The 12,140-nt window shown below is 46.1% G+C and overlaps 1 protein-coding gene and 1 long non-coding RNA gene across 4 annotated transcripts in view; one reads left to right on the forward strand and one right to left on the reverse strand.

The window, feature by feature from the left end:
- Positions 1 to 861: 861 nt before the first annotated feature.
- On the reverse strand, positions 862 to 5,090 carry LOC112986026 (uncharacterized). Of its 3 annotated transcripts, XR_003259895.2 has the most exons (3): positions 4,900 to 5,086; positions 3,733 to 4,051; positions 862 to 1,308 (listed from the first exon to the last, which is right to left on the reverse strand). It is a non-coding gene; the product is annotated as an uncharacterized LOC112986026 (long non-coding RNA). The 3 variants fall into 3 exon arrangements; XR_010387638.1 differs by having other exon boundaries at positions 862 to 3,875; positions 4,900 to 5,090; XR_010387637.1 differs by having other exon boundaries at positions 862 to 4,051; positions 4,900 to 5,090.
- RAPGEF5 (Rap guanine nucleotide exchange factor 5) overlaps positions 4,509 to 12,140 on the forward strand; it is a 171,009-nt gene continuing 163,377 nt past the window's right edge. Inside the window, exon 1 of the mRNA XM_064506324.1 lies at positions 4,509 to 4,718. Within this exon, the coding sequence (XP_064362394.1) occupies positions 4,524 to 4,718 (195 nt within the window). The 5' untranslated portion in view covers positions 4,509 to 4,523. The remainder of the gene's footprint in view (positions 4,719 to 12,140) is intronic.

Here is a 12,140-nt window from a genome sequence, read left to right on the forward strand (position 1 = left end):
GGTGCATGTATCTCCCTTGCTTCTTGTGGCTGTGAAATCCACCTCAAAACTCCTTTGAGGCACCAAAGTAGCAGGATGGTGCAAAGCCACCCCATGCATGCCACCTGCCCCATTAGTTGTGTCTGCTACACAGACAGAGTGGGCAAGAGACCGCAGTGCGATAGGCAGTGGTCCTGGAGTAGTGCCTGGCAAATTAAAACCTGTAGGATATGACTCTCCGCAGAACTGGGGACAAGTCCCACAGAGGAGGACCTCTCTCGGTCAATCAGGATGCGATACAGGGAGGTAGGCAGCACACGGCTCACCTCTTCCGCCATGGGAGAAGAGGAGACATGAAGAAAAACCTGCTTGCATGCTTTCCTAAGAGATGGGAAGAAGAAAACAGAGTCAGTCTCTAAAACAGTAGAAACGCATCCTCCCCCCTCCCCCCCCCCCCCAACTCTGGCAGGACAGCCTGGGAAAGAGGAAGTGATGTTTGGCTGGTTGTGCAGGGGTTGTTGCTGCTTTGGAAAAAAGTGCTTTATTTTGAACGGCTCCTGCCAGGCCAGGGAGAGCAAGTATTTGAAAGGAACCGGAGCATGTAGCTGGCTCAGGATCACTGCCTGTTACGTAAGTTATGTGGCTTCCTCCTATCTGGCTCTTGCACCCCAATACTCCCTAGATCTCCTAGATTCCTGCACAATCTATCTTCACTTTATGCAGGTGAAAAGCAAAGTGACATTTACTGATTATTTCGATGAAGTCAAGAAATCCTAATACTTTAAGTCCCAAGTGAGTGTTTATTACGCTTTTTTCAGGAAGTGTTTGATCCCAGATAATTCTTTTTGCAATTATCTACTTAAAAACTGATATTAAACACACTCAGGCATGAAACAGCTTGTGTTATTTTTACTGCATTTCTTTTGACTGTGTTACAATGTTAAAGAAAAACAAACACATTTATAAAAAGCAGACACTCCCAGGCCCCACATCTGTAAAGCTGCAGTAGACTTACATAGTCTTAAGACTCCATCCTGTATTTTTTAAAACATATATGTTCCAATAAATAGAGGAACTTTCTTGCAAGTGAGAGAACAACACCTTGTCCATACTCTGCTCTGGGAGGTATATCCAAGTCTAGGTATTCTGGTAGAAGCACTGGAAATAGTTTATATATCAGATGAAATTAAAAGTGTTAAAGTGTTTAAACATTGTGGAGAACTGGCTGTTCCTCAGCTCTGGCAAATGGTCAGTGGAAGTGATGTCCTTCTTGTCCTCACTGCTGATGCCGGTGAGGGGCAGGAAATCACCGTCAGTCTTGGGCCAGCCCTGCCAAGAACACAGACCAGGTTCCCTCAGAGCCCTGCTCCGGGTTCAGTGAAAGTTCATTGAAATCTAGATATTTTCAGCAAAACATTTTGAGTGCAACATACTGACTCTTTTAAAATGAAACTGTTCTGTCAAGTACTTCCTGACCAGATCTAGTTTTGAACTCCCTTTCCCCTTTTCCCTAAGGAAAAAGACTGGGTATCAGACTCACTCATCAAGCTATAAAAGGTCTTCTGTGGTTTTATAAAAATGCAATACAAGATTTTAGACCATTCCTACCATGATCTTCCAAAAACTGGAACAATCCAAACTAGAGACAGACAGACCTAACTACTATCTAATCCCTTTTCCTGACAATTGTTGCCTGAATTATGTTATTCAGTAGCTGCTTATTTTTAAATGCTCAGGAGCATATTTGTTTCTCTTTAGACACCATTCACAAGTTATACTTATCTTGATTGGTAGAAAACAAACAAACAGCGATTTCTGAGCATGAGCATAATTTCACCCTTTCATAACGTAATCACATTACTTCTGGTAATACTCCAGTTTATCACATTAAGCCACACTTTATTGAATTGTCTTGTTGTTGCTTGTATTACAGCAGCGCCTGGAGACTTGGACAGAGAACATGGTCTTTTTGTGAAGCCTATACACTAAAGATCCATTATCTTTTCGGGTAGTGCAGATACACCTCTCTTCATAATTGCCTCTTGAGCTGTGACAAAGTGGCTGCCAGGCAACACAGCTGTCAAAAATACATTGCAGGGCAGTTGGAGGCACAAATCAAATGAAATAATAGAAATGTTTGGGACACAAGGCATTGCATAGAGCAGCCAACGTACTTTGTGTTCCTTGTATCTGATTATGAGTACAGCCTTGGCTAAAACATGTTTATCGTATAATTGCACTTGCTCTTGCAACTGGAACTGGAGTTATGCTGCAAATTGGGGCTCATGGATCTTCCTAGCACTTCGGGGTTGAGGGGCCTGCAGCACGCTTTTGATCTAAGTTATGGCTACCACTGCAGAGGGCATTCCTGTCCCTTTTCTGTCTTTTGTAGGTCTCATGCGACCAGCCATCTCAGTCAGCTAACATAGTTGAAATTTTTTTTAACGGTTTAATTTCAGATGGATTAGTTCTCTGATTTGGCTCATGTTATGGCCTCTGATTGTTGGTACCAGTTAAGTCGATCTAATGATGGATGGCTGCTGGAAGGAGTAGTTCTGCTTTCCCTCACTTTCAGGTTTCTGCCTCCCTGGACCTTGCAACTGTGTGATCACAAGTGGACCAATTCAGCTCTATGTCCAGTAGAAAACACATTATTTTTTGTGGTGTTATTTTTCCATCAGATTAATTGGCTGACTGGGGTCAGATGGTCACTAGATCCCACATAAGGAATGGGAAGGGAGTACACATCTATTGGTTGTGGGAAGGTTCACCTTTTAGCAGCAGCCTCCTGTTAGGTCAGTGTAGCTGAAAGATCAGGTTGCTACTACTTCATTCATATGACACATAACCCAGTCTAACACTGATGCTGAAAGGGACCCTTTTCTTTGCAAGTAAGCTAGCTCACTGTGGATCTGGATAAGTACTAGAGTCAGTCCCTGAAACCAGTGGGACCTCATGCTCGGGTTAAAAGGACAGCTTTCTACAGTGTGTCTGTGAGACTGGCTTGACTATAATGTCATTTATGGAGATTTGGGCACTGGTGCATTCAATCTGGAAGAGCAGGTCAGCCTTATTTGTAGCTCTGAGGCAGAAGATATATGTAAGGAAAACCATACCTTGCAGTCAGTTCTCTGATCTAAATTGACAAGAATAATCTGGCTGAAAGGGAGCAACACCTATGCCACAGAGGTGGGAAAGTAAGGCTAACAGAGATCAAATAAAGTCCATATAATTCAAAGTACTGAATCCTAGCCTAGTGCCTTGAGCAGAAGAATACATCTTTCCTCCTTATAGAAAGAATGGAGAAATGGGTCTCTGGCATCTAAGGGTACCTTCTCAGCTCTTCCAGCGATTACCTGAGAGAACGTAAGGAAGTCATTCAGCTGAGAGCAATAGCTCAGTTTCTCTGATATCAGATCTGATATACAGAACAAAACACCTCACTGAGTCAAGACTCCACTGGGAAGTGAGAAGGGAAGAACTGCACCTCTTATGGCCATAAATAAGACACAGGGATCATAGGCTAAGTCAGGTTGGAAGGGACCTCAGGAGGTCTCTAGCCCAATGTTATGCTCCAAGCAGGGTCAGCTATGAGATCGGACCACATTGCTCAGGCTTTATCCAGTCTGGTCTTGAAACCCTCCAGGAACACATGGAGGCTGCCTAGCCTTCCCGGACAGCCTGTTCCACCGCTCGACTGTCCCCTCTGTGAGAGATTTTTCCCTTATATCCAGTCTGAACCGTTCAGCTTACACTCATTGCCTCTTATCCTCCTGCCAAGCACCACAGTCAAGATGTCTTCTCCATAACCTCCTTGCAGGTACTGGGGGGCTGTTGTTGGGTCCCCTCAAAAGCCATTGCTTCTCCAGGCTGAAGGCGAGTATCTGTCAAGGGTACTGAGAGAGTGAAAGCCATCACAGTGTGGTGAAGCATTCACGTCTCCATCCTTTGGGTGGGATGTTATTTCCCAAAGCTCTGCCTTCGTGCCGGTGTCCTGCGGCGGACGCTGGAAGAGGGGATGCCGACGGACAGCTCTGTCTCACCGCAGGGTCGCTGGGAGAGGTGGGGGATGCTGCCGAAGGCACAGGTGGGCAGCCGTCAGCGAGGCCGGTCCCGCCGCGGGGCCCAGGATCAGGCCTGGCTGCGCGCCGGGGCTCCCCGCGCCCCACGCCCGCGGGTGTCCGTGACCCTCTGCCCGCAGGCAGCCGGGTGAGGGAGCGCCGGCGGGCGGAAGCCGAGCGCAAAGGAGTTAACAGGACTTTGTGCCTCCTCCGCCCGCCGCGCTACCTGCCCTTTATCGCCGCCCGCGCCGCGGGGCGGGGGCGGCGGAGGGGGAGGCCGGGGGCTTCCTGCGCCTGCCGCCGGCGGGGCCCTTCCTGCCCGCCGGGGCCGGGGCCGGGGCCGGGGCCGGGGCCGGGGGGGCCGCGCTCCGCGTAGCGAGCGAAAGGTGTGTGCGTGTGGGAGAGGGGCTGGAGCGGCGCGGGGGAGGCGGGCGGGCAGAGCGGGCGGGCGCCTGTGCGTGCCGGAGCCGGCGGGGATGCGGCATGGCTCTGGGCGCCGTGAAGATGCCGCCGCCGTGCGAGAGCGCGGAGCTGGCGCGGAGCTGGAGCCCCGGCGGCGGAGCCCGCGACCCGCCGCCGCCGCCGCCGGTGCAGCTGCGGCAGAAGCTGCGGGTGCTGCCGGCGCTGCTGCGGAGCGGGCTGACGCTGCGGAGGAAGAGCGCCGCCGCCGCCGGCCGGGTGAGTGACCCGCGCCCCCGCCGCCGCCGCGGCCCCCGCGGGAAGGCAGGGCCGGGCCGGCCGCCGCCCGGGGGGCCGGTGCCCGGGGCGGCGGCGCTGCGCGGGGGCGGCCGCCGGGGAGGGCCGGGCCGCGGCGGCCCCGCCGCCGAGTTAAGCGCGACCCCCCAGACCCCGTCCCTACCCGCCTTCTTCGTCTGGTCTCATCGTTCTTCATTTTGCTTTTAACGCGGTGGGACTCGCGCGGGGCAGCGTTTGCCCTCGCCCGTCACGCGGTCACGCTGCTGACGTGCCCTCGAGCGCGCCGAAGCGCGTTCGAGCAGCGCAGCTCCGCGTGCCTTGGCGTCTCTGCGGCCACGCTGCCTTTCCAGGGAGCCCTGTGCCCGCTCGCAGGGGCGTCCGGCGTGCGAGGCCGTGGGGCAGGTGAGCGGCGTGCAGGTGCCTAATGACGTTTCGCTCAAATTGACCCATTTTTGGAAAGGCTCCCGGGTGCGGCACTGCCCCGGCCTGCGCGGTGGGAAGCAGCGGGAGACCACAGCTGTCGATGGGGAGGACAGCGAAATGTCCCACTCGTGACCGCACCATGGGCTGGGATGCCGATAGAGCTGAGGCAGAACTTATTCGCAGCCTAAATCTGAGTGGAAAACCACCATGCGAGTCGTTGAAATGACAGGATTGGGTTTTACGGTTGAGGGGCATAAAGTAAGCTGCCTTGTGGTTTTGGTGTGCTGGTAAATAAATGCCTGCGTAGGGAGTTCGTGTGGAGTAGTCAGCATGATGTGTATTTGTACCCAAATCAACTTTGCAGCAGTTTACCTGTGTAAATAAGTGCTTCACATGCATGGGGAAGTTCCTGTGAAATGTGCTAGGGTGTGAATTTAAAACAGAACTTCCTGTGTGAATGTTTTATTATGAAAAAAATATATATGCAAGGAACTTAAATAGGATGAAGGTAGTATATAAATTTAAAGCAGAATAGCTGTTTCTGAATAATTTCTTGATGCAGAGTCCTGTTCCAGAATAAGTTTCTTACCTCATATGAGTTTTACCCTCAGGATAAAGACCCGTCTGTATGGAGATACGTAATGACTTTTTTATATTCTGGTTGGTACACATTTTAATCCACTTCACAAGTGTCCATCTGAACTTGATTCACTTGGCTTCATTTAGAAAACTGAAGCTAAGAGGTTTCAGTAGATTTTAAATACTCCAGTCTGGTTCTGTCCTAACAATGTTTATGAGAGAGATCTTCCAGTGCAGATATGACCTTTTCAGAATACTTTTTTGAGGTTAATTGATTCCGCTTTTAAAGCATTCTACGAGAGAAGTTCAATAAAAGTGTCTAGTGAGAAGGTAAGAACTAGTGCAGAATAGCTGTTGAGAACTATTTTCATTTGTAGGCATGTCTGAGATACTGTATTAGGCACAACCAATCCATGACACTTCAGGGAGATGCCATGCGGAGGAGGTTTAGGTCTATTATCATGGTTAATATTCACTGCTACTGGTAAGTATTTGAGAGAGTGAGCAGCATGAACATTTGCTCTGTCAATATTTGAAGTGGATGAGTTAACACCCTGCTGAGAAGCCTGGGTGGATCTTGGGGCGTGCAGTTCCTCAGGCACACTTGCTGAAGCCTTGGTCCATCTTGCTTTGTGCTGTCCCAGGTCAGGTTCTGCGTGTCGTTGGCCATGTGCAGTGTTATGGACCAGCAAGGAGGAGGTGACAGATTTAGCGGTCGTGTCATCTGTGCCTTTGCCTTGCAGTACCCTGTGATTGACCTTGTAATGTTTTTCTTCAGCTGTCCATCCTGGCAGAAGGAAGGCTGGAGAGAGGACAACGAATTTGTAGGTCTGTCCTGAATGGGTGCAGCAGCTCTCGGGTCCGTGGCAGATGCTGTGCAGAGATGCTGCACAGCTCCAGCAGGAGCTCCCTGGCCGATGCCCAGGTGCTGTCTAGCTGTGTCTCCACAGGTCCCTCTGGCTCAGGAAGGCTTTGGGGAAGGGGACTGTGAGATAATGATGATTTTTCCCTTTTGAAACAAAATGAGCCCATGTGGTGCATGGAGGGTTTCTTCCGTGTGTGATTCTCCAGGGAACAGTCTGGCTCTGTCAGCAGGGCCCCATGTTGATTCCCATCCACCCTGTGCACGTGCCTTTTCCCCTTGGAAATGGAATTTTAAGGGGATGACACTTCCCACACATTTCTGTTTAATTTGGAGAAAAATTTCAACCCCGATATGGACAATATTTGGGGGATGGAAGGGATATGTTAGAATAACAGAATTCATCAATTATTTTATACTTTCCAATTTATGTATGAATCTCAAAATAAAAAAGACCTAAAATAAGCTTGGACAAAAGGTTGAGTAGCACAAATATGAAACAAAACATCTTACTTTCACCTCAGCGAAATACTGCAGGTTAATGCAAATCTTTTGTTTGTTCATGAAATCCCTCCCTTCCTTTTTAAATTTAAGAGTGATTTTAGTCTCCAGTGACTTTTTCTTTGTGCTTTTTTGTTTGTTCAAACACCAAGCTGAGTCTGTTATTTGTCCAGCTGGATTCATCAAGAATGTTGCTCACATAGGTGAGCTGTTTTCAAGTAAAAGCTGACCAACTGAAATTCTGGTTTGTTTAATTTCCTAGAAAAATATTATGACCCCTGAACAGGGGGTCTGCCTCTGATGCTGACTTTCTGCGGGAGTGCCTGCAATTTGCTTTCTCATCTATAAAATAGGGATAATATGCATGCATGCATGCATGCATGCATGCTTGGAGACTATGGATGATAAAATATAATGGAAGTGTTAAGGTGCTATAATTATTTTAAAGATACACTTCACTGCATGCTGTTAGAATATTTTCTATGGTGGGGGAGAAAAGCACTGTGTGGGAGAGGGCAGTGTACAAAGAATGGAAAAATTTTGCAAAGCAGCACAGAGTGGAATAAATTTTTTAAATCTGTTTGGGCCTGCCAGTCCTTCTTGGCCCTTGGCACTAGAATGTTTGAGAATTTGTGACCAGAGATGGGAATAATTGAAAAATGTAGAATAAAATTAAGTGGTGAAACAAAATGTGCATTTTTCTCTCAGTTCAGTGAATGCAGAAACTGGATTACAAGTAGGCATCTTTGGCCTTCTCTGTCTGGACACATCTGATTTTAGCACACTGGAAGAACTTAGAGGTGGAAAAAAGCTTTGCAGAAGAACTACAATAACCTGTCTGTGGACCCAGAAGCTTTTACCTGTTGTTAAATACCAATACATTCTGCTGCTCAGTCATTTAGATAAAACTAATCTTTAATTCCCTCACTAGGGAAGCCTTTTTTTTTTTTTAAAGCTCCTGAACTTTGAACTGGATGTTGGCATTGTCCCCAATGGTGGAGTTAGGGCAGGTCCGTCGCAGGTGTCTGAGACCGCACAGGGCGTTAGGCTGCGGCATCACAGCTGTGCTGGGAACCGCATGCTCCTGCTGAAAAGGGGTGGGTTTTACTGCTCTTCCTCTGCTTGATGCTGCTTCTTTTCTGATGCAGAAAATGATCCAGTCTTTTGCTGTGGCAGTTTTATTCCTTTTTTTTAGGGGTTCAGGTTGGTCCCTTGAAGGGGCTAACAGGCACCTTGCAACCTATCAATCAGAGGTTGTGCAGCGGCAGAGAAGGGATCTATTTTGTTGGCTTCCTGGGCCTGGTGCAACTGTTCCTCCCTGCTGAGCACGTGCTTTCTCAAAATCCTGTGGAAAGTAGGATCCTTCTCATTTCCAGTTTGCCTCTTTGAGGTATGTGCTAAAAGTACATGTAATGAGCACGAGCATTTAAGTTATAAACTGCCTTTGCTCTCCTTCCTTTTATTTGTCAAAGACGTCTTCCTCTCCTCCTTTTTTTTCTTTAATCAGTAACAAAATATGATTCAGCTTTTGTGGCTTTGTACAACAGCACAGTCCCTGCTCCAGAAGCGCCGAGGTGCTGCTGACATGTCAGTACAGTAGTCAGTCCGTCACGCAGGTAATACTTTTCTCCTAGGTGAGCTAATTTTGCTTATGTTCCTGAGTTCCTCCTAAAAGGGCAAAAGCAGCACTTGGGAGTCAGGGGAAGAACTATCTTTTTCTCTCGCTCTCTCTCACACATATACACACACATTTTTGATCACCTCTTCTGCTTTCTAGGTTAACATTTACATACAAGCTTTGCGTGAGCCTGGATGCTGCTGTTTGTCAGACAGTAGCGTAGCTGCCATGCCTTTTGTACATCGTGGTGTCAAACCCCATTACTCTGGTATAGTGAGATACCCTGCTGGCCTATATAAATCTTCGCCATAAACCATGCCTTTTGACTTGTTCGCAGTCAGAGACACTACAAAGATTTTATTTTCTCAGATCCGCCAGGGATTCTTGTGCTGTTTCTAGAGGTCTTCAGCCAGACGAGTGCGCTCACACTCTCTTCACACTGAGGGCTTACACACTTAGTTGTGTTTCGGGTGACAACTTTGCCATGTGTGGATGTCAGAATGTAAACTTCTTTCCGGTTGTGGGGTTGTGGGTTGAAAAACATGCACCAAAGGAGTAAACCGAACCAAGGGGTAAACCTAAACCAAAGGAGTTAGGTGAGGATTATAGGTGCTAAAAGTTTACATGAGTTCGGGGGGAGACTGGAGAAGTTCACGGAAGAGAAATATATTGAACATACAGAATGCACATGAGACACAAAGTCCCTGAGCTGAAAATAGTTGGAGGGTTAGAGACAGTATTAGAGAGAACTAATTTTGGCATTGGTAGCTGTCATGCTGTTGGAGAAAATTCTTCTTTGGCAGGGAAAAAAACCCCTATATATGCAATCTATTTCAATTAAAGGAAGCCCTCTCAGCCTGACCCCGTTAGCCTACATTTTGGTAAACTTTTATTCACCTCTCATACAAGGCTTTCAGTTGCTTACATCATTCAAGTTACTTTCCTTCAATGAATTCATGTGGTTCCCGCGACTGGGGAAACTGTAGTAATGCAGATGAAGTTTTGCCAGGACATCAGAAATTCTTCACCTCTGCTGAAAATTCTCAGAATTTCCATTTCTTCTTTCTACGGCTACATTATTTTTGTGGTTCATCGTTATCTTTTGATTGACCTAAGCATGCAGATTTGTTTTATTTTCAGTTATCTCCCCGTGATGGCTGACACTTTTAGCAGTCCTTATTCTTTGCAATTCCTCATCTTGTTAGTGCCTAAGTGCAATGACCTTGTATTTCATGCTATTGAACTACATCCTTTTCCTAATGTTCCAGTTCTCAAAGTCATCTAATTTTTCCATATGTCATTCTGTTTACCTTTGTTTTGCCAACGCCTCCGATTTTGTGTCATCAGCTCGTTTCATTGACACGTTCTGCTCATTTGACGATTGTCGTTAATGAGAAGAGGAGAAAAGAAATGAGGAGAACAATTGGTCTGGTATCTATGCTTATATGTGCTATAGACACTTTACCATTATAGATTTTCCTGCATTAAAAAGATGTGGTCCTCTGGTCTGTGGCCACTATAGTACCTGAAATCTGTGCACAAAATACTAGACTGTCTCAGTAGATTGAAAGTTTTACTGTCAGCACCGTTATCGAAGCAGGCTGATTGCTATTGGTGACTTTTTGCTTTAAAGCCTGCCATAGAGCTTCTGCTCAGTAGCTTAATACACTGATCATTTTGGCAGTTATTATGTGACTGAAAATAGTCTTGGTAAGTGGTCTTGAATTTTTCCCATTGTAATCAGGCTTACATATTCCTGCTAAATGTATTTGATTAAGATAATTGTCTTTCACAGTATCCTTTAACTTGTCAGGTCTGTGACTGGTGACACATGAAATGTTGAGTAATGAATAAAATAGCTTAGCGACAGTGACCACAGTAGCTGACAGGGAATTTCAGTGTCTTTTTTGTTTATTTGCATAATAATTTGTTTCACAGTCAGTGTTCAGTGAACTACTAAATTGAGAATACTTCTTAATTAGCCCATGTCTTATGACTTCAGAGAAATTATGACGGGTTTGATGAATAACTATAGCTGAATGAAATCCAAGGCAATCTACTCTCTGCCCTACTGAGTAACCTCTGGCAGGATGCAAAGCGATTTTTCTCCCTGAGGCTGGGGATGCCTTTGGGTTGCCAGGATGATGCCCACTGTCTGTGGTCTTAGGCTAGCAGTGCCTGGCCTGACACCTCAGCTGTTTTCTAGTATGCCTGTGTAGGCCCAGGTGCAGTGCCGACATCTGGGGAAGAGATGCCCTCATGTGGCTTTAGCTCATGAAGGATGCAGAAAATTGACACCAACCCCTTGAGACAGAAAAATGCCCCACCTTGCTCAGGGTCATGGGGCAGAGTCTGAGCTTCTGAGTTTCCTGTCTCTATCCTGGCCAGAGCATATCCTGGGAAGTCAGTGTTTTGATCCACAATTTGCTGATATAAAACACAGTCTTGTCTTTAATCCCTTTCCTGCACTACAAATCAAACTTGAGCTGAAAACATCTTGAATAAATTTAGCCTACGTTCAGTCTTTAAGTGCTGCTTTTCTTGTGTTGATAATAACATCTTCAGCTAGTGACTCTGAAAGAAAATATCTTTTTGTCCTGCACGTTTTTGTAATTCTGATTGAACAAGGATATCATTGCTTTCGCTTCTGTTTCGAATAGACATTGCCTACAGGTTCTCCGAGGTGATGCTGCAGTGTGTCACCTGGAAATCTCTCCAGGAAATGTATGTATAAAACAAGATCAGCTCCACTGAAATTAAAAGGAAAGTATTTGCAAAATTTCTGCAGGTGTTACATCTTGATAAGAGGAAGGCTCGATTTAAGCGTAAGCTAATTGTATCCTGTTAGTTACATATTTTAAAAGAACTAAGCAAAATTCACTTTGTGGAACTGTGTACTTTAATTTGCTTGCTTGCAAACCTGCATTGTTGGTTAATGCATGCTAGATTTCCCAGATGCTAGGATGAATGAACAAGTGCCGTACTGTACTGTTATGACAAACTACATTAAGGTTTGTATCCAACTGTTGTTGTTTATATAACCCTAGTGATTTGAATTCCATTCTGTACCTGTGAGGAGATTGCGAAACAACCTGTGCATGTTTACGCTAATGAAAATGCTGAAAATAGGAAGCAATAGATTTTTAAAGGGAGAAAAAAAGGAAAGCAGCATATGCTGTCTTTTTGACCTGACTCATTGAAAGCAGTTGTAATAAAACAAGATGTTTTATCCTTGCATTTGGCCTATAACAATTGAAGTAATATTTCACGTACTGGGAAGGAAGTTGCCTGTTCTTTATGGAAACTACACGCTTTATATTTAATATGCCATATCTTTAAGGTGGTTTATTTTTCCTTTTCTGGTTTGCTCATTACAAGCTGCTTTGAGAGAATTAGGATTAAAGATGGTTATCAAGAGGTG

This window comes from Dromaius novaehollandiae, chromosome 2 (genome assembly GCF_036370855.1).
Source record: "Dromaius novaehollandiae isolate bDroNov1 chromosome 2, bDroNov1.hap1, whole genome shotgun sequence".
NCBI lineage: Eukaryota > Metazoa > Chordata > Aves > Casuariiformes > Dromaiidae > Dromaius > Dromaius novaehollandiae.